Genomic DNA, 26,576 nt, shown 5'->3' on the forward strand with positions numbered 1-26,576 from the left:
TTTGCTGATTGCATCTCTACCGTGTTCTTTAAAATATTCCTCTGACCTCTGTACTTCTTATAAATTGTATTTCCTGGACATTGTTTTTTCTTGTAAATTGTAGTTGGATCGAGAGTCCTGATCAGGTGTATATTCCACTTGCTTTGGCAGGACCACTTCATAGGTGGTCATAGGAGCCCATCTTGAGCTCCTGATTTTGTCCTATCCAGCTGGAGCATCCATCTGGGTGAACTGGAGAGTCAGTTCTGCATCTGGGTTTTTCTCAGCCTTGTCTCCAAAAGCCCAGCCCAGGTTCCCATGCCTCTGCTTTACTCCTGCTACTCCAGCCCTGACCTCAGCTAGCTGATTCTCTGTCCCTGCTGCTTTGCCTTCCGCACCTGTCTCCCCAGCTTTCTGACCCATCTTGGCCCGTCAATGTCTCTGTTTAATCCCTTTGGTCCTTTGTCCCTGTCTCTCCCCATCTCAATGAATGTTTGCTGAATAAATGAATGACTGATTAATAATATATCATCTCCCCAACACTCTCATTCCACTTCCGTCCCTATGAACCTGTTTTTTGATCTCTGAGAGCCATATTTTCTTCATCTGCATCTAAAACGGAGGGTTAGATGTTGGCATGAGGGACAAAGGAAAGGGATTCTCGTCATTGTGATCTGACTGTCGCATCTGCCACCCAGACTCCACCCACATCTTTCTCCTGCCTCCTCTTCGCCGCCTCCAGCACTATAACAAAGGGTGCGATCTGGCAGCCTGCCACGAGAGGGCGCATTCGCCGGTTCCAGCCCGGACTTGCGCCTGCGTAATATGGGGCCCGAGCCGGGTGGCCCGTTGGAATGGCAACAGAGAGCCCCGCCCCAGGCTACGGATACGCGTCAGAGGTGCTTGCTGAGCTCGGCGGCTAGAGGGGGCGACGGAAGAGGGGACTCACGCACGGCCTCTAGCCCTTTCTCGTCCTCCCCTTCCGGGTCCGGAGGATGTTATTCCAAACAGGGAGGAGAACCCGCGTGGAGGCAGGGGACTGGACACAATGCCCTGTTTCCCACTCTCCCCATCATTTATATCATTTCTCCGACTTGAAACGACATTTCCATTTTTCCCCACCCCCACGATGTTTTGGGGCACCAGCCTGAGGACCTAAGTGTACCCAGAATCTTCCCCCCCTTTTATCGGTGAAGTTCAGTCTTCAGAGGGGTTCCTTGAGCCTCTTGGCCACCCAAAGCTATCAATCATGAGTCTGAGAATGCCAGAGACCATCCCTGGCCAAACTTTTTAGCTTAGAGGGGAAACACAGAAGGAGAGGAGGGACTGTCTGAGGCTTCACAGCGCAGTATTCCTCACAGCTAGATTGCTGGACTTGGAGCTTACAGCCCTTACCTTTCTGTAAAGTGGGGGGAAATGGATCCATGAGATAACAGAAGCAAAAGTGCTTTGTAAACTGTAAAGCTCTGGAGAGAGTAAGGGGTCTTTTGTTTATAACTGACAGTGCAAGGCAATAGCTGCCCAGGGCCAGCCCACTGGCACAGCCCAAGAGCTGGGAGAGGTCAGATTTAGAAGCTACCACTCAGTGATAGAGGATTAGGAAATAAAAGAAACAAAATCTCACTCTTTTACCAAGGACCTGCCAACATGGGCCACGTTTGCACCAAAACCGTGAAGAAGGCGGCCCGGGTCATCAGTGAGAAATAATACAAGTTCCTGGGCAACGAATTCTGCACCAACAAGGGTGTGTGCAAGGAGATGGCCATTATTCCCAGCAAGAAGCTTCGCAAGGAGAAAGCAGGCTATGTCACACATCTGATGAAGCAGTTTCAGAGAGGCCCAGTGAGAAGTGTCTCCATTAAGCTGCAGGAAGAGAGAGAGAGGAGAGAGAATTATGTGCCTGAGGTCTCAGCCCTGGATCAGGAGATCATTGAAGTAGATCCTGACACTAAGGAAATGCTGAAGCTCTTGAACTTTGGCAATCTGTCCAACCTGCAGGTCACTCAGCCCACAGTTGGGATGAATTTCAAAACACCATGGAGCCAGTTGACTCTGCTGTGCTGTAATATTTTCACCCCAAACCTTGGGACCAAAAATAAGAAAAAAAAGAAAGAAACAAAGACTCAGACTTTTTTTTGCAGATGGTATGATTATTTATATAGAAAACCCAAGAGATTCCATAGGCATGTTGTCAGAGCTATTAAGAGAGATCAGCAAGGTTGCTGGACAAAGATAAACATCCAAATACAAATAAAATACAAAATTCAGCAGTGTTTCTATACACAAGCAATAATTTATTAGAAACTGTAATATCTTTTTAAAAAGAAATCATTCACAATAAAATTAAAATTGTACAGAACCCAGAAAAAAATTAGAAAAGATATTTGAAGATATTTGTGAAGAAAAACTATAGGCTATAAAACCATAAAAACTATAGGCTAAAAAAAGAATAAATTGAGAGACGGAGAGATGTATTAAGTTTAGGGATGAGAAGCCTCAATGTCACTAAGACAGTTCTCTCCATAAAAATATGTCGATTCAAGGCAAGTCCGCTGAATATTCCAACAGGATATTTCAAAGAGCTAGGCAAACTGATTCTAAAATTCATATGGGAGAGCAGAGGACCAAGAAGAGACTAGACAATTCTGAAACAAAGACTTATTTGAAAGCGATAGTAATTAAAACAATGTGGTATTGGTGCTGGGCTAGACAAAGAGATCAATAGAATAGAGTGCCCAGAAACAGATCCAAGCATATGTGGGAATGTGATTTATGATGGCAGTGGCATTGCAACTTAGTGAGAGAGAATAGGCAACTCAATAAAAAGTGTTGTGACAGTTGACTTTTCATCCATAAATATTAATTCCAGATGGATTAAAGACCTAAAAGTGAGAAACAAAACTTTAAAATAATTAGAAGAAAATGTAGGAGATCTCAGGGTAGGAAAAAATTTCTTAGATGAGAGACACAACTCACAAAAGATTGATTTCATTACATTAACAACAACAACAAAAGCTTTCTTCTATGAAAATGACATTATAAACAAAGTTAAAAGACAAGCAACAGCCTAGGTGATAATATCGGCAGCACATAAAGCAGATAAAAAGTTAGTATCCAGGATATATAAAGACCTCCTACAAATCAATAAAGCAAGCACAGAACTTTTGAGTGCCACCCCAAATGGCAGTCTTTCCCTTATTCCTTGCTAACAGAATCCTGATTCAAAAGTCAGGGGTCTAGGCTTTGGGCGAGGCTGGGCCTTCCCCATCCCCATCAGGTGAACAGTGATTGGTCTAAATAGAGCATGATAATACAGTTCCTCTGGTCAACGATTAGTTTAGGTGTGGACATGTATGCAGTTCTGTCCACTGAGACCAGAAGGAAGAGCTCCTGTGGGCCTCTAGGAAAAAGGACACTGAGGGCTTCCCTGGAGGCGCAGTGGTTGAGAATCTGCCTGCCAATGCAGGGGACACGGGTTCGAGCCCTGGTCTGGGAAGATCCCACATGCCGCAGAGCAACTGGGCCCGTGAGCCACAACTACTGAGCCTGCGCATCTAGAGCCTGTGCTCCGCAACAAGAGAGGCCGTGATAGTGAGAGGCCCGCGCACCGCGATGAAGAGTGGCCCCCGCTTGTCCCAACTAGAGAAAGCCCTCGCACAGAAGCGAAGACCCAACACAGCCAAAAATAAATACATAAATTAATTAATTAATTTAAAAAAAAAAGACACTGAGAAGAAAGCATCCACTTTCTCCTGCCTCTGGACATTGTTGTCTGCATGAGACACCCGGAGCTGAGGCAGCCATCATAGACCATGGGGGGCCCAGTCTGGGAAGCAAACCAACATGATGAGGAGGGTCTTATAGAAAGATGGAAAGAACCTCTTCCTTGATGTCATAATTGAGCCTCTAAATGAACCAAACCTCGGACTCCTTGTTATGTGAGATAATAAAATTCCCTTTTTTGCTTAAACCACTTCTAGTTGGGCTTTCTGTAACTTGTATCAGCAGCTGCACTGGAGAGCAAAGGATGTGGACGTAAGCAATTTGCCTGGAGGAAACCCAGATGGCCAATAAGCATGATAAGATGCTCTACCTCAGAGGCAGGGAATGCAGATTCAAATGAGATACCACTTCACACCCATCAGATTGGCAAAAATAGAAAGTCTAACAAGAGCAGATGTTGGCAAGGATGTGGTCAGATAGGACATCTTGTACAAATGCTGATGGCAAAAGCATGAACTGGCTTAGAGAGCAGCTTGGCAGTACTAGTCTAGGTGACAGTGTGCCTGCAACCCTGGCTTCCTGCTCCGAGCTGTACACTCCAGAGATGGGTTCAGACAAGCACAGGGGTGTTCACCGCAGCCCTGCTTATAACAGCAAAACATAGAAACGACTCAAAGGCCCATCAGTAGAGGAACTGATAAATAAGTTGTGGCTTATTCATATGATGAAATAGTAAACAGAAGTTAATATGAATGAACCAAAGCCACATGTATTGATGTGGCTGCATCGTGGAAAACACCTCAAGTGAAAAAAAGACACAAAATGATACACACAGCATGGTGGTCGCTGTATACGTTTTAATAATACAGAAAGCATTACCATATGCTGCTTTATGAATACTTAAATGTGTAGGGAAAATATGAAATTATGGGCTAGACTTAAAAGGTAAGGAAATTCTGACATATGTTACAACGTGGGTGAATCTTGAGGACATTATGCTATTTGAAATAAGCCAGTCACAAAAGGACAAATACAGTATGATTCCATTTATATGCTGTACCTAGAGTAGTCAAATTCATAGAGACCGGAAGTAGAATGGTGGTTGCCAGGGGCTCGGGGGTGGGGCCTGGGGAGTTATTGTTTAGTGGGCAGAGAGTTTCAGTTTGGGAAGATGAAAAAGTTCTGGAGATGGATAATGGTGATGGTTGCATAACAATGCAAGTGTACTTAATGCCAATGAACTGTACACTTAAAATGGTTAAAATAGTAAATTTTATGTTATGTATATCTGACAATTAAAAATGGTAATTTAAGAATTATGGGCTAGGGACTTCCCTGGAGGCGCAGTGGTTAAGAATCCGCCTGCCAATGCAGGGGACACGGGTTTGAGCCCTGGTCCGGGAAGATCCCACATGCCGCGGAGCAACTAAGCCCGCGTGCCACAACTACTGAAGCCCACGCGCCTAGAACCGGTGCTCTGAAACAAGAGAAGCCATCGCAATGAGAAGCCCGCACACCGCAATGGTAGCCCCTGCTCGCCACAACTAGAGAAAGCCCGCGTGCAGCAACGAAGACCCAACGCAGCCAAAATATTAATTAATTAACTAGTTAATTAATTTTAAAAATTATGGGCTATAAAGGATGCATTCCAAATTTGTGAGAGTGGGTAGGGTGGGCAACAGGACTGGGGAGAAAGAGAAAGGGGATTGAACCTGTGCCCCCTGCATTGGGAGTGTGGAGTCTTAACACTGGACCACCAGGGAAGTCTCTGATAGCATTTATAAATTCTGTTTGTCACGTGATTCTCTGAACTTTTCTTTTTTTTTGGCCCCTACCAGGCATCGAACCTGAGCCCATGGCAGTGATAACACCAAGTCCTAACCACTGGACTGCCATGGAATTCCCTGAACTTTTCTTATTTATTTATTTATTTTTTTAAAGCACATAGCTCAATGCCTGGCACACAGAAATCACTGAATAAATCTTAACCGCTTTTCTTTTTTTTTTTTAATTAATTAATTAATTTATTTATGGCTGTGTTGGGTCTTCGTTTCTGTGCGAGGGTTTTCTCTAGTTGGGGCAAGCGGGGGCCACTCTTCACTGTGGTGCGTGGGCCTCTCACTATCGCAGCTTCTCTTGTTGCAGAGCACAGGCTCCAGACGCGCAGGCTCAGTAGCTGTGGCTCACGGGCCCAGTTGCTCTGCGGCATGTGGGATCTTCCCAGACCAGGGCTCGAACCCGTGTCCCCTGCATTGGCAGGCAGATTCTCAACCACTGCGCCACCAGGGAAGCCCTGAACTTTTCTTATTTTTAAAGAAACTTTTCAAACTAAAAGTAAAAAAGTAAGTGTAAATTCTTTTTCTTTTTTTTTTCTCTCAGAAAGAAGAGTTCTCTAAAGTAGAACTGCCCTGAAGTGGCAAGATTTGTCACCCAACCCTCACCCTCAAGGCCACCTGAAGTGCAAAGGATTGAGTGTGGAGCCTGAAAGCTGGCTTTGCAGACAGTACCTAGGCCAGGCGAATGCAGCCTGGCCGAGCCCGGTGGAACCAGTTGGGAGGGGAGCTGGCAGGGCCAGGATTCGCTCTCCTTTGACCCTGGGCAGGTGAGGCAAAGGCTGGTGGGAAGGTGACTCTGAGAGCCAGTCTCTTCCCCAGGCATCCACTGCAGATCCAGAGAGCAGATGAAAAATAGAAACTAACATCAAAACACAGGAATGTGTAATAATAGCAGTTGGAGCAGGCAGGAGAGAGTTCTTTGAATCTGCTGATGACAAAATAATATTGCTCAGTCTTTCCAGTTATTTTTTTTTCTTTGACCTCCCTGCATATCTCTGGAGCTCCGACGGCTATGGCTGTCTGCTTTGCAAAATACATATTTACAGACCCTCTAAGCCTAGCTAAATATAGGCTTTCTTTTAAAGCAACTGATGATTTGGAGAAATCTTTCCTCTGTCCTAACCCTTCCCTGCCCCCAACACACACAAACACACACACACACACACACACACACACACACACACACACCCTGACTCTTCCTTCTTGGTCTCCCTCCTGAATCTCCAAGAGGTATCTGAACTTTCCAAATGATACTAGAATGAAGCGTGGAGGGTGAATGAAAGAAAGAGGGGCAGAGCAGAGGGACCCAGGCAAGCCAGTCTCCCAGCTGTGGGAGGACCCCAAGGGGCACTCTTTCTGCATGGGCACTGGGGGACTTGAGACACTAAGAGGCAAGAATGAAAAACACTTTGGGAGGTAGAGAAGGAAGGTCACCTTCACTCCAGGGATGATCCCAAAAGCTGTGGAGGAGCTGCAGGCAGGGGGTGCTTATATTTCAGAATTTCATATAATAGACCTTAAAAGGAAACGAGAGGCCCTATAGTCCAATGAAGACACATGTGGAGATGCAAATACCGATGCCCACTTTCAGTCATACCTCCCCATGCATGTACACGTGTATACATGTTCAGATATACATGTAATCAATAACAGCCAACACACCAAACTCCTACTTTGTGCCAGGAGCTGTTCTAAATGTATTTAATTCTCACAACACTATGAGGTTGGTCTATTATATCCATTTTACACATGAAGAAATTTGTCGAAGTCCCTTAACTGGGCAGCAGCAGGTTGGAGATTCTAAAAAAGATGGTCTGGCTGCAAAGCCCATGTTCTGCTCTGTTCCAGAATTGGGAACAACCAGGATCGCCTGTGCTCAGGAGACACACTCAGACATTCAAATTTGAGCAAGTTGAGGAAATTGGGGCTTAGGGAGTGGAAACGACTAGCCCAAGGTCACTCAGCAAATGGGTGGAGCTAGGGCTCAGTTCAGACCTTGTGAACCCTGGTCTCTTTCCTCCAAAGCTGGTAAGTCACTTCCCACTTCAAGTCTCAGCCTTCCTCATTCCCCCTGGGAAGGGGTCAGCCAAGGGCCGCTAAAGGCCCTTCAACACTGACATCCCGGATTTGAGCTCTCCTGTATATAAAACACGTACACATAGACAAGCCTTTCCAGCATCCTTGGATTAGCCCAAGTGTCTGGCAGAGGAGGACAGATGAAGGAGAGTGATTGGGGCAGGGGCCACTGGTTCACTACAAAACGACCAAAGAGGGAGGTCTAGGCCAGTCTTTGCTCAGATGACCTTAGCCACAGAAACACCACTTTCCGAGGCTGAGTCTCAAGGCCCCAGGGCTGGGAAGAGAAGGCAGCCTTGGCACCCAGCCTGGATGTGAGCCCAGGGTGCTAAGAGCTTGGGATTTATCGAAAATCAGGTCTCTCCTTGCCTTCATCACCTTCATCACCTGTCTTTGCACTTAACACCTGGTGTTTAAAACTATCAAGCCTCAAAGAACAGTCTCAGAGGGCCCCCATCAGATTTGAGGGTAGGTGGGAAAACAGGGAGGGGCTTTATCTGGAGAATAAAGATTACCTCTCCCTATAGAAGCCTCCAGGCTTTTTAGCAAGAACTGGGAAAGGCACACACCCTATTTTCTGTGTTCCATCCACTTTCACCTCAGTTTACCCTTTCAGAGCACAGAGAGGCTAAGGGATTTGTCCAGCGTCACACAGCTAGTAAGTGGTGGAGCCAGGATTTGAACTCTGGCAGCCTGGCTCCTGGGCCAGCTTTGGGAACCACTCTATTCCACGTCAGAGGTAAGGAAGGAACTTCCATGCAAAGACCATCAGGCAACTCCACATAGGAAAAAGGAGAGAGAAAGAATGGCTAAATTACCCAGTTACTGGGAGATAAGTAAGGATCTGAGGATCACAGCCTGAGGAATGAAAATTAGGTTCAAACCTTTCAGTTTGGGCGTAACCCTCCCCAAAGTCACCGCCCTCCTCACCCTTGCCCTCCTCACCCTCCCTGCAGGTGTGATTACTGCCTCAGGCAGGCAGGGACCGGGTGGAGAAGATAACAGCCATTCCCCACTCCTCTCACAGGCTAGCTGGCCTGGCGCCTGACCCCAGGGAAGGAGTGAGATGCTAAAGCACTCATTGCTCCATAAAAGCTTCTTCGGGAATACTGGCAGGGGGTGTCGCCCAGGAAATAATGATCCCACTCCTTAGCCTCAGTCCTCTGAGCGCTGGGCTGGCTCCAACTGTCCTGCATCTCAAAGTACTTAAAAGGGTTTCACTCTTGGAAGTCTCAGGACAAGGGGGACGCAAGCATCCCAATTCTAGTCCACTCCAAGCTGCTGCTGGAGATGTTGGGGGTCGGGGTGGGGAGCGTCCACTGGGCCTGACTTGGTTCCCAGCTCCTCCTCCCATCCTTTAGAAGCTGGCTTCCCCACCTGGCCAGAAGCATGGGCACAGACCCCTTGGGCTGGGACCAGTTAGAATGACTCACCAAAGGGTGTGGGAGATTCTGGGCGGAACACCCAGGGGCCTGTGCCCTCCCCCAATCCACACAAGAGCTTCTGAGGACACTGCCCAAACCCCCAACTAGGTGAGACTTCTGTCTCAACCAACTTCCATAGTGAGGTTGAGTGGGGGCGGGGGCGGGGGTGGGGGGGGGCATTGTGGGTGGGGAGGTTCAAGTCCCAGACTTGAGCTTGGAAACCCAAGTCCCAAAGCTCCTGCTCAGAACCCAAATCTTCCCTCTCCGTTAGCCTCAGGATTGCCAGCCTCAAGATCCAGTCCTGTGGTTCCTGGCCCCTCCCTGTCCCAATATTCAGGGTTCCCAGGCGGCTTCCCACACCCCATCCCCCACGCTCTTTTGCACGTGCTAACCAGTTTATATCCCACAGAACCCACACACATCCCAACAGTGGAGAGGTGAGAGGATTCCTTTCGACAGCCCTTCTAGGCAAGAGCAGCGGGTAGCGGGAGATTGGGGAGAAGAGGAAGAGGATGGAAGGGAAGAGGGCGGGGGAGGAGGCAGAGGCTGCAGGAAGGCCTGAGATGCAGGAAGCAGCTGGGAGTGGGGGGAGGCTTTGTGCCTGAGTTGTTCTCTGGGTCCTAGGGTCCACAATGTTCATCATTTTCTGAGATCTGTGGAGTGAAGCCGTGCATCCGGATCTGTCATGGTCTAGGGGGTGGACCTTCACTCCCAGGCCCTGGCATCTGGGGAAGGGTAGAGGGCAACCCCAGGCCCCTTGTTGTGTATGTGGGGGTTGGGGAAAGCATCAGAACAGCTGCCAGGACAGGGAACATATAGGTCACTGCCACCCTTCCCCCTCCCTCCCTACACACACTAGCACACAGTGGCCAGAATCCTTTAGATTAGAGATACAAGCTAGAGCTCTCACTGGTGAAACTTTGGCCCCAAGTCTCCAGAATTCCTCCTCCAAAACTCCTTCTTCCTGTTTGAGAGTCAGGAGTGCTCTAGTAAGGCCATGAAGACAGGCATACCACCCCTTCTTTTCCAGCCTGGGTGCAGTGCAGGCAGGTGACAGGACACACTCTTCAGAATTCCAGAGGGCAAAAGCCAGCTTCAGACTGCCACCTGGGTGATGAGGACCCTCTCCTTTCTCTCTTCCCCTTCCTCCTCCACCATAAGGCCAGCAACACTGAGCCAAGGTTTCACGCCTTAAAGGGTGCAAAATGTTCCCTATGGGAAATTGTTAAAATGCAGATTCCAGGGCAATCTGAATTTTTAAAATTTTCAAAGTGAACTATACTAGGGAGCTCCAAGGACCTTGAAGGAAACGATCCTTTGCCCCTCCCCACTATTCTCCCTCCACACCTCGGGTAGAGGAGGGCCACACTGAGACCACAGTGGTTGGATTGCCAATCCCCAATATTTAGTGGGAGTGCGGTTATGTGGGTTGTGAAAAGCCACAGTCAGAGGTTGGGATGGAAGGGTTGAAGTGGACAAGCCAGCGTCTGGGGTCAGTGGAAGGCTGTGGCGAGGCACGGGCAGGGGAGGGGAATCCAATCGCGTGGAGGGGAAGGGGAGGGCTCACAGGCTCCGGCCCCGGAAATCCGATCCCTTTAGGACCCAGAGGTGCCAGTCCCCAGCGGCGGCTGCGAGAAGGGCAGCCGCTCGGTCTCCGGCAGCCGCCGCTCGGGCAGAGCCAGAGAAAGACCGAGGCTCGGGGCGCGGGGGGGAGGGAGGGAGGGAGGGTAGTGCAGCGGCGGAGCGGCCCGGGCCGGCCGAGCAGCCATGGGCGCCCTGGTGCCGGGCCCCCCAAGAGTCAAGGCCCCCGGCTGGGGTTGGGGGTGCCGAGGCTACCAGCCCCGCTGACACCGCCTCGGACGATGTGAGCCGGCGCCTCCGCTGCTGCTTCGCGGTCAGGGCTCACAGTCCCACCGGCCCCGGCCGCCGCTTTTCTAATTTGGGTGGGGGCGACCGTTCCAGGCCGCTCGGTCTTTGGTACAGGGGCTGGCTGTCTTTGGCAGCTTGATTGGGGGAGGCGACCCACACAGGGCTCTCGGAGATTTTTTTTCCTTTTTTTTTTTTTTTAAAGCGAGGTTAACTGTTTTGGGCAGCTTGGTTTTGGGGGGAGGCTAAAAAAGGCCTTTCGGGGTTCCTTTTCTCTGGGGGAGGGGGCGGTGGTCCCGACTTGGCCAGCCGCCTTTTGGAAGGGGGGAGCGGGAAGCGTGGGGATGAGAACCCGGCTCCCCCCACTATGATGAAGACGGAGCCGCGGGGGCCCGGGGGTCCCCTCCGGAGCGCTTCCCCGCACCGCAGCGCCTACGAGGCGGGCATCCAGGCTCTGAAGCCGCCCGACGCGCCCGGGCCAGACGAGGCACCCAAGGCGGCCCACCACAAGAAATATGGCTCCAATGTCCACCGCATCAAAAGTATGTTCCTGCAGATGGGCACGACGGCGGGCGCGCCGGGCGAGGCGGGCGGCGGCGCGGGCCCCACTGAGGCCTTGCGGGCGCCCGAGCGCGGCGTGCGCCTGTCGCTGCCGCGGGCCAGCAGCCTAAACGAGAACGTGGACCATAGTGCCCTGCTGAAGCTGGGCACCAGCGTGTCGGAGCGCGTGAGCCGCTTTGACTCCAAGCCCGCGCCCTCCGCGCAGCCCGCGCCGCCGCCGCACCCGCCGTCCCGGCTGCAGGAGACGCGGAAGCTGTTCGAACGGAGCGTCCCGGCGGCCGCGGGCGGCGACAAGGAGGCCGCGGCGCGGCGGCTGCTGAGGCAGGAGCGCGCCGGCCTGCAGGACCGGAAGCTGGACGTCGTGGTGCGCTTCAACGGCAGCACCGAGGCGCTGGACAAGCTGGACGCCGACGCCGTGTCGCCGACGGTCAGTCAGCTCAGCGCCGTCTTTGAGAAGGCCGACTCGAGGACCGGCCTCCACCGCGGGCCGGGGCTGCCCAGGGCCGCGGCCGGCGGGGCGCCCCAGGTCAACTCAAAGCTGGTCAGCAAGCGGTCCCGGGTGTTTCAGCCGCCCCCGCCGCTGCCCGCCCCGTCGGGGGATGCCCCAGCCGAGAAGGAGCGCGGCTCCGGAGGGCAGCAGCCCCCGCAGCACCGAGTGGCCCCCGCCCGGCCGCCCCCCAAGCCTCGGGAGGTGCGCAAGATTAAGCCGGTGGAGGTGGAGGAGAGCGGGGAGTCGGAGGCCGAGGCGGCGCCCGCGGAGGTGATCCAGGCAGAGGTGACGGTCCACGCGGCCCTGGAGAATGGCAGCGCCTTGGCAACCACCGCCAGCCCCGCACCCGAGGAGCAGAAGGCCCAGGCGGCCCCCGAGGAGGAGGCGGCGACCGTGGCGGCGCCTGAGAGAGGGGTGGGCAATGGCCGGGCCCCGGACGTGGCCCCCGAGGAGGTGGACGAGTCCAAGAAGGAGGATTTCTCGGAGGCGGACTTGGTGGACGTGAGCGCCTACAGTGGGCTGGGGGAGGACTCTGGGGGCAGTGCCCTGGAGGAGGACGACGAAGACGACGAGGAGGAGGGCGAGCCCCCCTACGAGCCCGAGTCGGGGTGCGTGGAGATCCCGGGGCTTTCGGAAGAAGAGGACCCGGCCCCGAGCCGGAAGATCCATTTCAGCACGGCGCCCATCCAAGTAAGTGAACCCCCCTCCCTGCCCCCGCGCCGCCCCTGCCACGTGCACGCAGTCGCCCCCGCCTCGCCAGCCAGCCGGGTTTGGCAGGCTGAGTCAAGCCCTGTCACCCAGCCCCCTTCCCAGAAGTTACCACCCTAAGGGGGGCGTGGGGGACTTCCAGCTGTTTGTCAGAGGGGGAAGATTTTTAGGCCTGAGCCGGGGTGGCCTGCTCTGACCTGCCCTCAGGTTCCTGTGCCCGTTGCCCCGCCCAGCCCTGGGGCGCACCTGCCCTGCCCTGCGCGGGTCCTGGCACACCTGCTTTCCCTTCCTTTCCCAGACCTTCGTCCTCCAGAGGCTGCCAGAAGCGTGGGCTTGGGTGGTGGGAAGGTGTGTCTGTGTATGTGTGTGTGCGTGTGTATCTGTGTCCTCAGGAGAGCCTCCCCACTTTGGTCCTTACTCCACTCTGGGCTGGAGGGGCCTGGGGAGCTTAGGAACACCCCTGCTTTCCCCCTGCACCAGAGCTGCATAGGGGGATGGAGGAGCCGGGGAACCTCCCAAAAGGAAGGTGCAGTGGCCTGCAGCCCTTCCTCCAAAATGTCTGTGGCCCTCACCCCAACTTTACAGAACTGAAAGAGGGAAGCGGTCTGTGAGGTTGAGCTGAGCTGGGGCCATGTGACTCGGGCCCTGTTCCCTGGGGTCTGTGCTGGGCCAGCTCCCGAGGTGGGGGTACAGGGTTCCGCAGGGAGCAGGCACTTTCTGTGGTTTTTGAGGAGGCTAGGCCTTCCGAAGGGTATGGAGAAGAAGGGAGGGGGTGAGGCTGGGAAACCCCCTGGTGCTTGGCAGCAGCCTCCTGCATTTGCTCTTGGCCTTGGCAGGACCCAAGCGCTCTTGCCTCATTCTCTGGGTGCCCTGAAAGAAGGATGGGAACTGCCTCTTTTTTGGGGACTCAGCTGCGCACACACACACACACACACACACTATTGGTGATTGGTTTGTGGGTTGTGCCAGTGCCCTGAGATCCTCAGGAGAATATTGATGGTGAGATCCCTGGGAGAATTAAGAACCACAGCCCTCCTACTACCACAGCCTTTCTTACTACCCTCCATTCTCGGCTGGCACATTCAGCCTAAAGGCTCTTTCTCACCACGCCAGGCTCAGCTGTGCCCAACTCCAAGTCTGCTTCATGGGAGTGTCCAGGCCAAGGAAAGTCCAGCCTTTACCCCTCACCAGTCAAACCCTCATCTGTTTGATTGAAGTTTCCATAACTACTCCTGGACACTGAAGCTGCCCAAGTTTCCTCTCACCTGCCCCAGCATCTTAACCTCTGTTCCTCTCCCACCTCCCCCCCAGGGGGCCTGAAAAGTGCTACTCCCCGCCTGGGCCAGCCCCTTCCCCCAGGCTGTGACCTCACAAGCCCTTTCCCCTCCCCTCTCCTCTTCTGAAGGTGCTGGCATCCTGGAGGGAGAGAAGTGAAGATTATGGGGTGTTTCTTGGGACACTGAGGACAGAGGTGGGGACCACTGAGGCGGTCAGGACCTCCCCCACCACCACCACCGGCAGTTCCCTGAGCTGTCTGATCCCCTCAGGTGGAGTTTGGTCTTTCAGTCCTGGGCCTCTGACTGTCTATATTTGACACCTTACCCTGATTTTTGGGTAAAAAATAGCACATGATTTGGAACAGTGCTCTCTGACTCCCTGGTGACCGTTGCTCGCCTGTGTGTGGGAGCCTGTGGTGTGTGGTGCGGCCTTTGCGTGTCTGACTTCTGACCTTACTGGGAATTTCCTCCTCCCCCCCCAGTTTTTCCCTCTCTTTGCCGCGCCCCCTGCATTGATACTGAGTCCAGGTCTTGTGCCCCTTGGATGACCCAGTTGTTGCCTTTATGGAGGCTTCTGCTGAGGACAGAGAGCTCAATTCCAGACTGTCACCTGGAGAGGGGGGACTGGGTCCAGGGCCCTGAGATAGGCTGGGCACATGGTGGTGGGCAGTGGTGAGTGGTGGTCTGGACCTCTGAGCCTGAGGCCTGGGTTTCCTGCAGGGGGCAGGATTTGATAGGCTGAGAAAAGAGGGGAGGGCAAAGCCCAGGACAGGCTGTGAGGGTGTTATGGAGGTCACTCTGTGTGTGTGTGTGTGTGTGTGTGTGTGTGAGATTGCGTGTGCTTAAGCAATGGGGGGGGGGGGGACGGGTTTTGTTGACCCAGGCCACCACATAGACTGAGGGATGAAGGGACCATCTCTGCTGGAGTAGAGGGTGAGGGTCAAAGGGACTCGGATACAAAAGGGGGCCAAAGCCAGTTTGCCGGGTCTAGGCACACACCAGCCCCTGTCCCAGGGCCTGGGGCATATGTGCAAAGGGGACAAAGTCTCAGTGACCCACCCGCCAGTCTCATCCCGCCCTGTCACAGGCTAACCCCCATGACCTTGGGCAGCGGACCTGGCATCTTGCACTATGTGTGGATGAGGTAGCCCGTCCCTCCCAGGAGCTTGGGGCTGCTGGCCAGATGTCAGGGGGGCAGTCCGACTACTGCACAATCGACAAGGAGCTTTTAAGGGTTTGCGCTCAACTTTCTCTGATGCTGTGAAGTTGAGGACAGTGAGTTAAGTGACCACATAGACTCCTCCAGCTAGGAGCCCCCTTGTGGGAGTGGTGGGGCTTGGGGGGGGGTGACACCAAACCAAGGCTGGGACACAAGAGTGCCGCTGCCGGCCTGGGTGCCCGTGGAGCCTGCTCCTGGAGGAGTGGGGCCCTGGCAGGGGCCTTGGGGGAGACGGTGCCCCACTCCCGCTGCTCAGGCCTCAGGCCCAGCCATCTGATAGAGCTGCTGCCACCCTTCGTCGCCCCCGCTTGGCTCCAAGTGGTGCCAGCCTGTCGCTGCAGGCAGTGAAGCAAGAACACGTCATGGTACCCCAAATGGTGCTCATTAACCTCCCACCAGGGGCACCCTGCCTGGGCCCAGAATTAGGTACTCCTGCAGAGCCCTTGTCCTACCTTCTCTGTTCTTTGGAGGAGGGTCAGGCTGGGGAATTTCCCTTTCTGCTGAGAGACAGCAGAGGGGTACAGGGGACAATAAGGCCGGGTTCGCTGTGGACAGTGTCAGAGGCTGCCACCTTCTTGCTCTCCTTGCTTTCTGCAGGGCACTGGGCCCAGGACCTCTGCCCAGGCCTCCTAGTGCCCTGGGAATAAGGGGCGTACCTCAGAGAGCTGAGGTTCTAGAGGGAGACTGAGGCCTGGCTGTGCAGGCAAGGCCATAGGGGCTCCTCTGGCCTGCCCTTTCTCCATGGGGGTAGAGGAGGTCCTTCCTGCCTCCCTCCTCCACCCTGGCCTCCACTTCAGGTTCAGATCAGCTGGGTCCTGGGTGCCCCTCTGCCTCTTTCTACCCCTCTCTCTCCTCCCTTCCCCCTCCCTGCGTCTCCACTCCCGCCCCCCGCCCCCCAAATCTGGCATCCTCCAGCATCTACTTCACTCTTTCTCCTCTTCTCCTCTTCTCCTCAACCTGTTCCTCTTTCCTGCCGTCTGTGTCCGTGTCCACCCTCACGTCTGTCTGGGACAGGGGCTGTCTGTCGATCTCTCTCTGACCTGGGGACCTGGGTTCCTGAGTGCGACAGTTTCTCTGGCATTGACCTTCCTTTCCTACTCCAGTTGGCCACGCTCATGTGGTCGGAGCTGCAGGGGAGTAATGGTGTGGATGGGGCAAGGCTGGGTCCCTTTCTCTCTTGCCCCACAGTTCCAGAACTAGAAGGGCCCCCACTCTGAGCTGGGGTCACTGTGGGCTGGGGGAGGCCTCATCTCGGGGGAGATGTCTGGGGGTGGGAGAGGCCTGTGGCAGGAGGGCAGCGCAGTGGGTGGCGCAGCCTGCCCTTTGGGCCTCCTCTCACCGGTTTAGCGCTTGCCCTCCTGGGGGCTCCTCTGACAGGCGGCCTCCTCCCCAGGTGTTCAGCACCTACTCCAACGAGGACTACGATCGTCGCAACGAGGACGTGGATCCCATGGCAGCCTCTGCTGAGTACGAGCTGGAGAAGCGGGTGGAGAGGTTGGAGCTGTTCCCTGTGGAGCTGGAGAAGGGTGAGCCAGGCCTCCTGGGCCTCCTCCCTCGTGCCAGCTTCCGCCCTGGACCCTCAGGCGCTTCCACAGAGACGTTCTGCTTCTGCCTCTAACTGGGCCTCTGTCAGTGCCCCACAGCCCCACAGGCTCAGCCCAGCCCAAGCTCCTACCACCACCACCCCTGTCATGCTGCACTATGTGCTCCTGAAGTCATCAGGCCCCCCGGGAGCACTGTGGGCTGGGTCCTGGGCTGTGTGGGCCAAGCCATGATGGGAGAGCGACGGTGGAGGTGGGGGGCAGGCATGGGTGGAATGGTCACATCTAACTACGTCCTTAATGTACAGTGAGGGGGCCGGGAAAAGAAGGGAGGGGCCGCTATACGTGTGGGAGAGAGGAGAGACCTGGTGGATTCGGAGCGTGGGGGAAGAAGGGTGTGCAAACAAGACCTTGTAGACCACTTTTTTCTAAGATGGACCGGAAGTCTTGCAAGGCCTGGGAAAGGTATTCTAGAGAGACCACACCAGGCTGTGCTGTGGGGGGAAGGGTTATAAGTGGATGGAGAGGGGCCACTGTGGTGTGGACAAGATGATGGCCATGCAGGAAGTGGATGAACTTGAGAGATTCTTGGAAGGTGGGATTGGCAAGATTCGGTGGTTACTTGGCTTCCACAGAGGCTACGAGGGGGCGGGAGGAATCCAGGTGGCTCCCAGGCCCCATGAAGGAGTGGCAGACAGGAAAAGCCTGTTTGTGTGGGAAGATCATGAGTTTGGATGTCAGAAGCCCGTTAGACGGGGGGGGCAGCTGTGGAGAGAGGAGTGGGTCTAGAGGGAGACAAAAGCAGGAGGTCTTGAGTTATAAAGGCTGTGAGCAGGGATGAGACTGCTTAGGGAGGGGGAAGATCATCCCCATCGTGGCTCCCTCACTGGTCCTGTGGCCACCACACACCTGCGTCTGCATACAGATAGTACCCCTCAACACACCCTGCTGCCCGTCTGTTCTTTGGATGGGGCAGAGGGCAGGCAGTGACCCAAGAGCATCCTAGTTGGCTTGGCAGAGAAGAGGTGGACAGAACCATGTCCCTTCCCCAGATGTGGGACATCCCCACATGGAGACTGCTTCTCGAGGTGAGGCCATACCTCAGTGTGAGGGTAGGGGATGGGGAGTCTCTCACTCTGTCCCCTGCAAGCCCCAGGCTGGAGCTCCTCACCCCACCCCCCTACCTGCTTCTCATCACCCTCTGCTTCACAGATTCCGAGGGCCTGGGCATCAGCATCATTGGCATGGGGGCCGGGGCAGACATGGGCCTGGAGAAGCTGGGCATCTTTGTTAAGACTGTGACTGAAGGCGGTGCGGCCCATCGGGACGGCAGGTACCGCCTCCCCTTCCCTGATCAGCCATCATCTATGGGGCGGGCCACTGGGCGGTGGCGGGGGTGGGGGGGCAGGCCACTACCTGTGTGGGGCCCAGACGTTCGTGGAGCACTACTGTGCCAGGTGCTGGTCCAGGCCCTGGGGGTACAGTGAACAGGACAGGCGGAGCGCTCGCCCTCATGGCACTTGCATGCTAGGAGGCTATGTGTAGGTGTTGTGTGTCCTGGTTTTGAGTGTGTGTTGGGCCATGGTGAGGAGAGCACGGGTGTGGAGGCTCTGCCCTAGCAGAGTACCTGTGAGCTTTTTTTTCGTTTAGCAAACCTGAGTCTCTGACGCTGTTGTAGGGCTAGTGCCAGGCGCTGGGGAGTCAGTGATGAGGCCTTGCCCTCAGGAAGCATGTAGTGTAGTGAGGCAGATGGATGAATAGTGGATACACAGAAAATGGTGAAACAGAAAAATACAGGGTGCCACTAAAGCCTAAAACAGGAGGGCTTGACCTCTCTGGGTATCAGGGAAGTCTTCCTGGAGGAAGTGATGTTGGAGTTGAGACCCGAAGCATGAGCAAGAGTTAGCTAGGCTGAGGGAGTGGGGCACGCAAGGCATTCCAGGCAGGGCACTGAAAGCAGGCAGGTATGGCTGGAGCTAGAGACCACAAGGGATCAGGTGTGTGGTGAGGCTGGAAGAGCCAGTGGGGGCATGCCAGGGAGGAGGCTGCTTCTTGCCTGTGTGCCTGTGTTTGGCCTCTGAGGCTGGAGGGTGTGAGTTCTGTGGGTCAGAGGGCTCAGGAAGACCCCCTGGAGTTATGGGCAGCCCAGTGACCCCTCTGGAGCCTCCCTACTGTGTGTGGATTGCAGAGGGGGAGTGGGAACAGCTGTAGGGCACCCCTGGGTTATTGTAAATTAAAGGTTGATATCAGGTGTACCTTGTGGTACCTCTAAGCGCAGACCCCTCCACGTGACAGAAGTGAGTGGGTGTCCTTGTGAGGACTGGGGTCATGATGCTGGAGGTGGGGTTGCCTCATTCAGGGAACTTCTGTCTGCTGCAGCCCAGGTGGCATGGCGGGCTGGGGTTGGGGGGGTCAGAGAAACGGAAGGAAGGCCATCTCTGCTCTTTCACTTATCCCCTCATTTGAACTTTCCAGAGCCTTTCCCATGGTCTCTTGTTGGCCGGGTGGGGAGTGTGTGTGCATGTGAGAGTGTCCGCACATGGGGCGCGTTGGTGTGAGCTGTTTACAGTAGGCGGTCTCCTCCATTTCTGTGTGGGAGCCCTGCGAGGAGGCCTGGCAGTCTCAGGGAGTGGAGGAAGGAGGTGGCTGAGGGTCCCTCCCACGCTTTCATCCCCCTCGGCGGCCAGTCTGGACCACCCCCATCTCTCTCCTTGTGTGGAGAACAAGGGCTTCCAGCGCCACAGCTGGAGCGTGTTGGGGGCTGTGCACCTGTATGGGGGCAGGGGGTGACCCTGTGGGACTGTGTGTGAACACAGGTCTCAGGCATTTGGAGGAAATCTGCGGGCTCAGGTCTGCACGGAAATGGATGTGTAAGAGGGCTGTGTGTTACGTGTGTGCTGTACGCCCTTGCTGGTGTGCATGGCTGTGATGAGCTCTGTGGATGTCACACTGGTCTGCCGCGTGTGGTGGAGGAGGGGAAATAGCTTGTGATTGTCATGGCAAGTGTGCTTGCCACCATTCCTGGTCCTGGATTCCTGTGTCTGGTGTGCTTGCCTGGGTCTCACTGCCCATGGGCCTGGCTGATACCTGGTCCTCTGGCCTCATGCATCTTATGCAGGTAGACAGAGTACCAGGTCACTGTGGGGACTGAGCCTCGAGTTACTGATGGGAGGGGGACCATGTCTACCCCAGCTCCACAGTTTGCCTCGTGACCCCCCCCTAACCAGTGTCACCTCCCTTAGGATCCAGGTGAATGATCTCCTGGTGGAAGTGGATGGAACAAGTCTGGTGGGAGTGACCCAGAGCTTTGCAGCCTCCGTGCTCCGGAACACCAAGGGCCGTGTGCGGTGAGGCCCGGGAGGGTGGGGGCGGTGGGCAGCGGGAGCAGACAGGAGGCTCAGCCCTCATCTGGCCACTTTGCCCAGCTGCCCACGCCTAGTTAAGACTCTGGGTGGCCCAACTTACAGAGAAGCTTTCACCACCTCCCTGCCAGAAGGGACTGCTGTGTGCATATCCCGTGCCCTGTCTGCCTTCACCTCTCTAGCCCCCGACTGCTGCTAGCCACCAGCACTCAGGCTTCAAGGCCCGTTGTCCACCATGCCTCCAAACTGGCCTCTTGGGCTTATTCTCCTTTCTCCCTGCCTGTCCTGACTCATTCATTGAAGATCCAAGACATGCAGGGAGAATGCCATCCAAATTGGAGTTCATCCCTCCCTCCCCTCTAGCCTGGTGATTCCTATGAAGACTCTCCTCCCTGGGTCTGTCAATTAAAGGTGTTGGGTTAGAAGCTCCCTAGGTTCCTCTCTGGCGTAACATTCAAGGACCACCCCCTGCTCCCTCCAAGAGGGCCACTGCCCCCAGGAAAGGGTAGTAGAGAAACAGGATGTGGGTGGCCACGGAGAGGAGGGGCTGGTGCCTGGAAGTTCCACTATTTCCTCTCCATCCTAATCTCTAGTTGCCATCATCCCGCCCCTTCCTGAAGCTCAGGGCCTGGGAGTGCACACGAGACACCCGTCTACAGCCCCAGGGTCAGCTTCGCCAATCCCCTGCCTCGTTTTTTCCCATGTGGGAAGAGCTCCTACGCTGGCACCTCCCGAACTCCTGTCCCCTGCAGCCTAGCCTGAAGTTTGGCTGACATCTCCCCTCCCCACAAACTGGCCAGAAGAGCTAGTGGGCCTCTGCTTCTCCTGGGAAGGAAACCCAATAAGGGCCCCCTGCTCCCCCATTCATTATTAACACTCTGCAGTCTCTGGACTCAGTTCTCTCATTTCACCTCCCTGGGAGGACCTGGATGTGGAGGGGAATACCAGCGGGGAGGATGGTGGCATTTTCCAGCCAAGGACAGAGACAAAGGGAACGATGCTGGTGCCTCTGCAGATTTATGATTGGCCGGGAGCGGCCGGGTGAGCAGAGTGAGGTGGCCCAGCTAATTCAGCAGACCCTGGAACAGGAGCGATGGCAGCGGGAGATGATGGAGCAGAGATACGCCCAGTACGGGGAGGATGACGAGGAGGTAGGGACTCCGCCTGGCTGGCAGCGTCATCGCCCCCTGGTGGCTTGATGGAGTATTATAGCCGTCCTCTGCCTCTGCCACTTTCCAGGCCTTGTGAAGAACCCCAGAGCAACGCTCCTATCCTGGGGGAGCCCCCAATCTGAGGGAGGCGATGCAGACCTTTCCCTTAAAGAACCTCTAGTCTGATGGAAGAGTCACACCCTCTGTCTTCAGAAAGCCTTCCTGGTCCTACAAGAAAAACGTAGTTCCCTCTAAGAGCCCCCACTCTGAGGGGACCTAGTCTGAGGAAGGAGACAGTTCCAGACCTCAGGGGACCTGCTGTGTGAGGGGGAAAGCAGAGGCTGTTTCTTCAGGGCTCTCAGCCTTACAGGGGAATTACCCCTGTCTTCTGGGGACTCTCCAGGCTGTTGGGGGTAGACACAAACCATGCCCCTGGGTGGCCCCCAGTCTGATGAGGGCGGCGTGAACCACACCCCTGGGTGGCCCCCAATCTGACATGGGCAGACTGCTGCTGGCCTAGGCCCCAGTCCTCAGGGCTGAGGGAGGTTGTGGTGGGCAGGGTGCACAGCGCCTGTCTCCCTTCGCAGACAGGAGAATACGCCACTGACGAGGATGAGGAGCTGAGCCCCACGTTTCCAGGAGGCGAGATGGCCATCGAGGTGTTCGAGCTGGCAGAGAACGAGGATGCCTTGTCCCCTGTGGACATGGAGCCTGAGAAGCTGGTGCACAAGTTCAAGGAGGTGGGCAGAGGGGTCCCTGGGCTGGTGGAAGGCAAGGGCAGGCTGGTATCCAGCCCCGCAGTACTGCCTGCCCCAGCCCGAGCTGAGTGTCTGCGCCCCTGCCCCCACAGCTCCAGATCAAGCATGCTGTGACTGAGGCAGAGATCCAGCAGCTGAAAAGAAAGGTAAGAGCGGCAGGGAGTGGGGGCGGGGCACTGATGGAACGACCCCTCCACCCTCACACTGCACACGCCGGCCCTTGCCCCCCACCCACAGGTGCGTGCAGAACCAGCCGCTCTGAGGTGAGGGAGGGTAGCGTTAAGAGCGCAAGCTCTGGACCCATCTCTCCACCACTCACTTGCTGCTCTGGGTCTCATTCTCCTCACCTATAAAATGGGTTGATAACAGTGCCAACACCGTCGGATCACTGTGAGGATAAAATAGAATAATACGTGTAAAGTCCTTAGTACAGTGTCTGACACATAATAGGTGCTCAATAAAAAGTTGCGCTATTAGCCGTCACCACTCTAACAGCTGAACGTGGATGTCTTCACGTTCACACAGTCCCACATGTGTCCTCTACATACAAGCCCAGCGGTAAATGTAAACCATCCAGAGACCCGTGCACCAGCCCCGAACCCAGGCACATGGTACCCACAGACTCACTCACCCAGACACCTAGAGACACCCACTCTGCTCAGACACAACACGGGGACAACGGACCCATGCTTCACGTGGCAATACCTCTGTGTCTGTCTGCTGTGTTTGTCCGCTGTGAGACACAAGAAGAGTGTCACAGGACGTGCGCATTCTCACAGAGATGCTGATGCTACCAGATGGTGCACACACGTGACATCTACAAACACACATATGTGCTATGTACAGACACCCACACAAGCACACTGGGTGCCAACACCCTCACAGGCATAGATGCACAGACTTCTGATACACAGTCTGTACTGGGTCCCTGCTGGGCCTGGACATTAGGAGTCCCAATTCCCTTGGGGCTTCCAGTGTGGCAGGGAGAGGCAGGGGCACATAGGGACTGTGCACACATGGCGCGCCCAGGTACACACATGTGCACTCCCTCCCATATGTGGGCTTAGACCAGCACCCCTGGAGAGAGGAGAGTGTGAAGCTGAGCCCCGGGGGAGGGCAGGGTTTAGATGACTGAGGCAGAGGAAGGGCATTCCTGGCAGGGAGACCAGCGTGAGCTTGGAGGCTGGCTTTGGAAGGAGGCCCACAGGCTGTGGCAGCTGTTCCTGTGGGGGAGAAGTGGGAGACAGCTGGACTGCCAGGGTGGGCTACGCTTGCAGTGTCCTGACACCCCGCTAAGGGCTCCAGCCTTGATTGTTTGGCCATATGGGGCCATGAGGGGGAAGGTCACTGCCGACAAAGTGGGAGGCATGAGGGTGAGCAGAACTTGGAGGCCGGCGAACCACGTAGAGGCCCGGGTGATGTCCTGGCAGGGATGGGCAGGGCTGCCCAGGGCACAGGCAGAGGGAATGGATAGGAAGGGCGGATTTGAGTTGCATTTTCTAGGGTGAGGTGACAGGCCATGTTCCTGGGTAAATGCAGAGCATGAAGGGGAGGAACTACTGGGTGCCTTCTAGGTGCTCAGCACCATCTAGTACCTGTGATGGGCAAAAGCAGATTTGATCCTTGCCCTTGTGCGGCTTAGAGTCTGCGCACCGACACTGGTATCATAGAAGCTGACACGGGCTCTAGAGGAGAGGACAGGGCCGCTGAGCTCCTAGAGCCGGCAGAGCCTGATGCCGCCGGGCTGTGTGTGGGCCGTGCTGTCAGAGGGGAATCACGGGAGACTTCTTGGGAAGTGATGCGCTAAGCAGAGGGCCTAAGGGTGAGCTAGTGGGAAATGACGAGGCAGTGGGAGGGTAGGTGTGGGCATTCCAGGCACAGGGAACGGCAAGGCAAAGGCCCTGCAGCAAGAGGGAATGTGGCAGGTCTGAGAATGTGCAGGAAGGCCCGTGTGGCTGGGACACAGAGGGCAAGGGGTGTTTGCAGCCAACGAGGTTGGAGGGGCAGGCAGTGGGGCTTGAAGCTGAGCGCTGGGGTGGCAGTGAGACGATGGCACCTTTGGATGGAGGTGGGCTAGTCAGAAAAGGAGGAATAGGTTTGTGTGGGTGGGGGCAGGGTGCCTCTGAGGAGCTGGGAGGGAATTTGGGCTGGAGATGCGGGGCTCAGTACACAGAGGTGGTGAAGGAGGTGAGTAGAGAGAGAACAGAGTCCCCAGGACTGGGCTGTGGGCGCTGGGAGGTCTGCACTGGGGTGGCCAGGGAGCTGGGAGAGGAGCCAGGACTGTTTAGGAAGCCACAGAAGCCAGGGCTGCAGAGGGGGGATAGAGTGCAATGGTGACCCTCACCTGCCCTGTTCCTTTACCTCTACCATCTCACTGCAGCCTCTGTGAGCTTGGCAAGGAAGGAATCACTCCTGCTTTACAGACGGGAGGACTAAGGCTTAAGACAGAAGTGGCCTTACCCCAAGTCACCGAGCTAATCAGCGACGATCTTGGGCCTCCGGCCTTCTAGGAGTGTGGCACGTGTCAGGGCCGCTGGCTGGGAAGGCTGAGGTTGTGGTCCCACCTCCTCCCTCTCCAGCTTTCGGTTCTCAGGCTCAGCCAAGGAGAGTCAGTAGTTGGGGGGCAGTGGCTCCATATCTGCAGGAATCATCCAAAGACTCTGGCCCCCACCAACCCAGGGCTGCTCCTTCCTCTCAGCTGCAGAGCCTGGAGCAGGAGAAGGGGAGGTGGCGGCTGGAGAAGGCCCAGCTGGAGCAGAGTGTGGAGGAGAACAAGGAGCGCATGGAAAAACTGGAGGGCTACTGGGGCGAGGCCCAGAGCCTGTGCCAGGCTGTGGACGAGCACCTGCGGGAGACGCAGGCCCAGTACCAGGCCCTGGAGCGCAAGTACAGCAAGGCCAAGCGCCTCATCAAGGACTACCAGCAGAAGTACGTGGCTGGGGGCTGGGAGTCCTGGGCCTAGGGAGGACTGAGCGGCCTGTGGTGGCGTTCCCTCCCCACCCCAGCCAAGGAGGGAGGCAAGGAGCACAGAAGTTACAGGGCCCTGTGGTGGGGATGCCTGGGTTTGTAATGACTGGGCGCCAGAGCCAACAAGCCAGGCCCCAGAGGCTTTGGGAAGAGCTGGGACCTCCCGACCTGAGAACAAGGAGCAGGCAGAAGCTGCCAGGTGGAGCCAAGGACAGGGCTGAGGACCCTGAGACTCTGGATGGAAGCTAGACCAGACACCCTTACCCACTGTCTGTCTCGCACTGGTACCCAGGGAGATTGAGTTCCTGAAAAAGGAGACGGCACAGCGCCGGGTTCTAGAGGAGTCAGAGCTGGCGAGGAAGGAAGAGATGGACAAGCTCCTGGACAAGGTAGGCCCAGGGGTGCCCTAGGGGCAGGCAGGAGCAGCAGGTCAGCCCGCCTCTGGAGCCCAGCCTGTGGATCCTGGAGGGAGAGAGAGGCGTCATGCTGCTGGCTGGGAGCTCAGGGTCATGTCTCCTTCAGGGGGGCCCATGCCCAGTGCCCAGGCCTGACTCCCTCTCCCCTTTGTTTTTCAGATCTCGGAACTGGAAGGAAACCTGCAAACACTGAGGAATTCCAATTCTACTTAACAGGAATCATTCCTTGACCGGACAATAATTAATCCCCTCCCATTGTCCTCCCTCCCCTGTCCTCAATACTTCACCCCGCTCCCTACCAGCCTGGGGACAGGTGCCCCGACTCCCCCACCCCTCCACCCCACCTCCCCCAGCTTCAGGGACCAGAGGGCCCATATTACAGGCCCCCTTAAGGTGGCCCGGGCAGACAGGTGGCTGGAAGGATGGCCTCCTTCTAGCCTTTGGGGCTGAGGCACAGAGGCCATGGGATGCCATGGGCTGGCCTGGGTGGTGGATGGACACGAGGACCTGCAGACCAAACTGCCAGACTTTACAACCTCCAGCCTTTGTCTCTGGACTGGAAAGGGGCTGGGGGCTCTCCCAGCATCTCACCACCTGGAGGCTGCTCCCTGCTCACGGGGCTCCTAGGTGGCCCCTGGGCCTCTTGACTCGAGAGTCTACCTTCTTGACCCTTCCCTGCTCCCCTGTCATCGTGCTGTTCTGTTGCATTCTGACCCTCCTGCTAGGAGGGGTTGCCTCTACACCTCTCCTCCCATCCCTGTCTGCCCTCCCAGGAGGGGTAGAGTCTATCCAGAGCCTGGAGGCTGGGCCTGGCCCTGCACTGATTTCTCATGTATCCTTCGTGAAAAGGGGAGAGTCCAAGACACCTGATGTCCAGCTCCCCCTTTTCTCGGGGCAGCAGCCCTCAATTTCTCCTTGTGCCTCCCCTCCCCCAGGTGCCAAATAGCCATAACCTCTTCCTGGAACTGTTCTGCGGCCTCTTTGGGGACCAGGATTCCTGGCCAACCCTGGGAGTGAGAGGGAGGAGAGGAGGTCAGCTTAGGGGGCCTGGTTTTAGGCAAGGGGAACATTTGTCACTGGAGAGCCAGGCCCTGTCCTGCCCTATGCAGGGCCACACCTGGAAGCCTTGTACTAACACTGCAGAGATTCAGCCTCACCCCACCCACACCCACAGTTTTCCAATGTTTTGACTGGAGGGCAAAATTTTACTACTTTTCATCTTT

The 26,576-nt window shown here is 55.6% G+C and overlaps 1 protein-coding gene and 1 pseudogene across 1 annotated transcript; both read left to right on the forward strand.

Annotated features, from left to right (window-relative positions):
* Positions 1-1,626: 1,626 nt before the first annotated feature.
* LOC132354534 (uncharacterized) lies at positions 1,627-11,045 on the forward strand (annotated as a pseudogene).
* Positions 10,690-26,576, forward strand: PPP1R9B (protein phosphatase 1 regulatory subunit 9B). Its single transcript, XM_059908494.1, has 10 exons — positions 10,690-12,644; positions 16,552-16,684; positions 17,912-18,032; positions 19,942-20,046; positions 21,077-21,212; positions 21,800-21,952; positions 22,063-22,116; positions 24,669-24,898; positions 25,230-25,326; positions 25,513-26,576. The coding sequence occupies exons 1-10, from the start codon at positions 11,271-11,273 to the stop codon at positions 25,564-25,566; spliced, it is 2,457 nt and encodes an 818-aa protein (XP_059764477.1). The 5' UTR covers positions 10,690-11,270; the 3' UTR covers positions 25,567-26,576.

The sequence above is a fragment of the Balaenoptera ricei genome, chromosome 20 (assembly GCF_028023285.1).
Source record: "Balaenoptera ricei isolate mBalRic1 chromosome 20, mBalRic1.hap2, whole genome shotgun sequence".
NCBI lineage: Eukaryota > Metazoa > Chordata > Mammalia > Artiodactyla > Balaenopteridae > Balaenoptera > Balaenoptera ricei.

Excerpts from the sequence above, each read along its gene's own strand:
- PPP1R9B (XM_059908494.1), top strand. The coding sequence starts at position 11,271 with ATGATGAAGACGGAGCCGCGGGGGCCCGGGGGTCCCCTCCGGAGCGCT. Across the intron at positions 16,685-17,911 it reads CCCTGTGGAGCTGGAGAAGG|ATTCCGAGGGCCTGGGCATC; the intron begins GTGAGCCAGGCC and ends TCTGCTTCACAG. Across the intron at positions 20,047-21,076 it reads AACACCAAGGGCCGTGTGCG|ATTTATGATTGGCCGGGAGC; the intron begins GTGAGGCCCGGG and ends GTGCCTCTGCAG.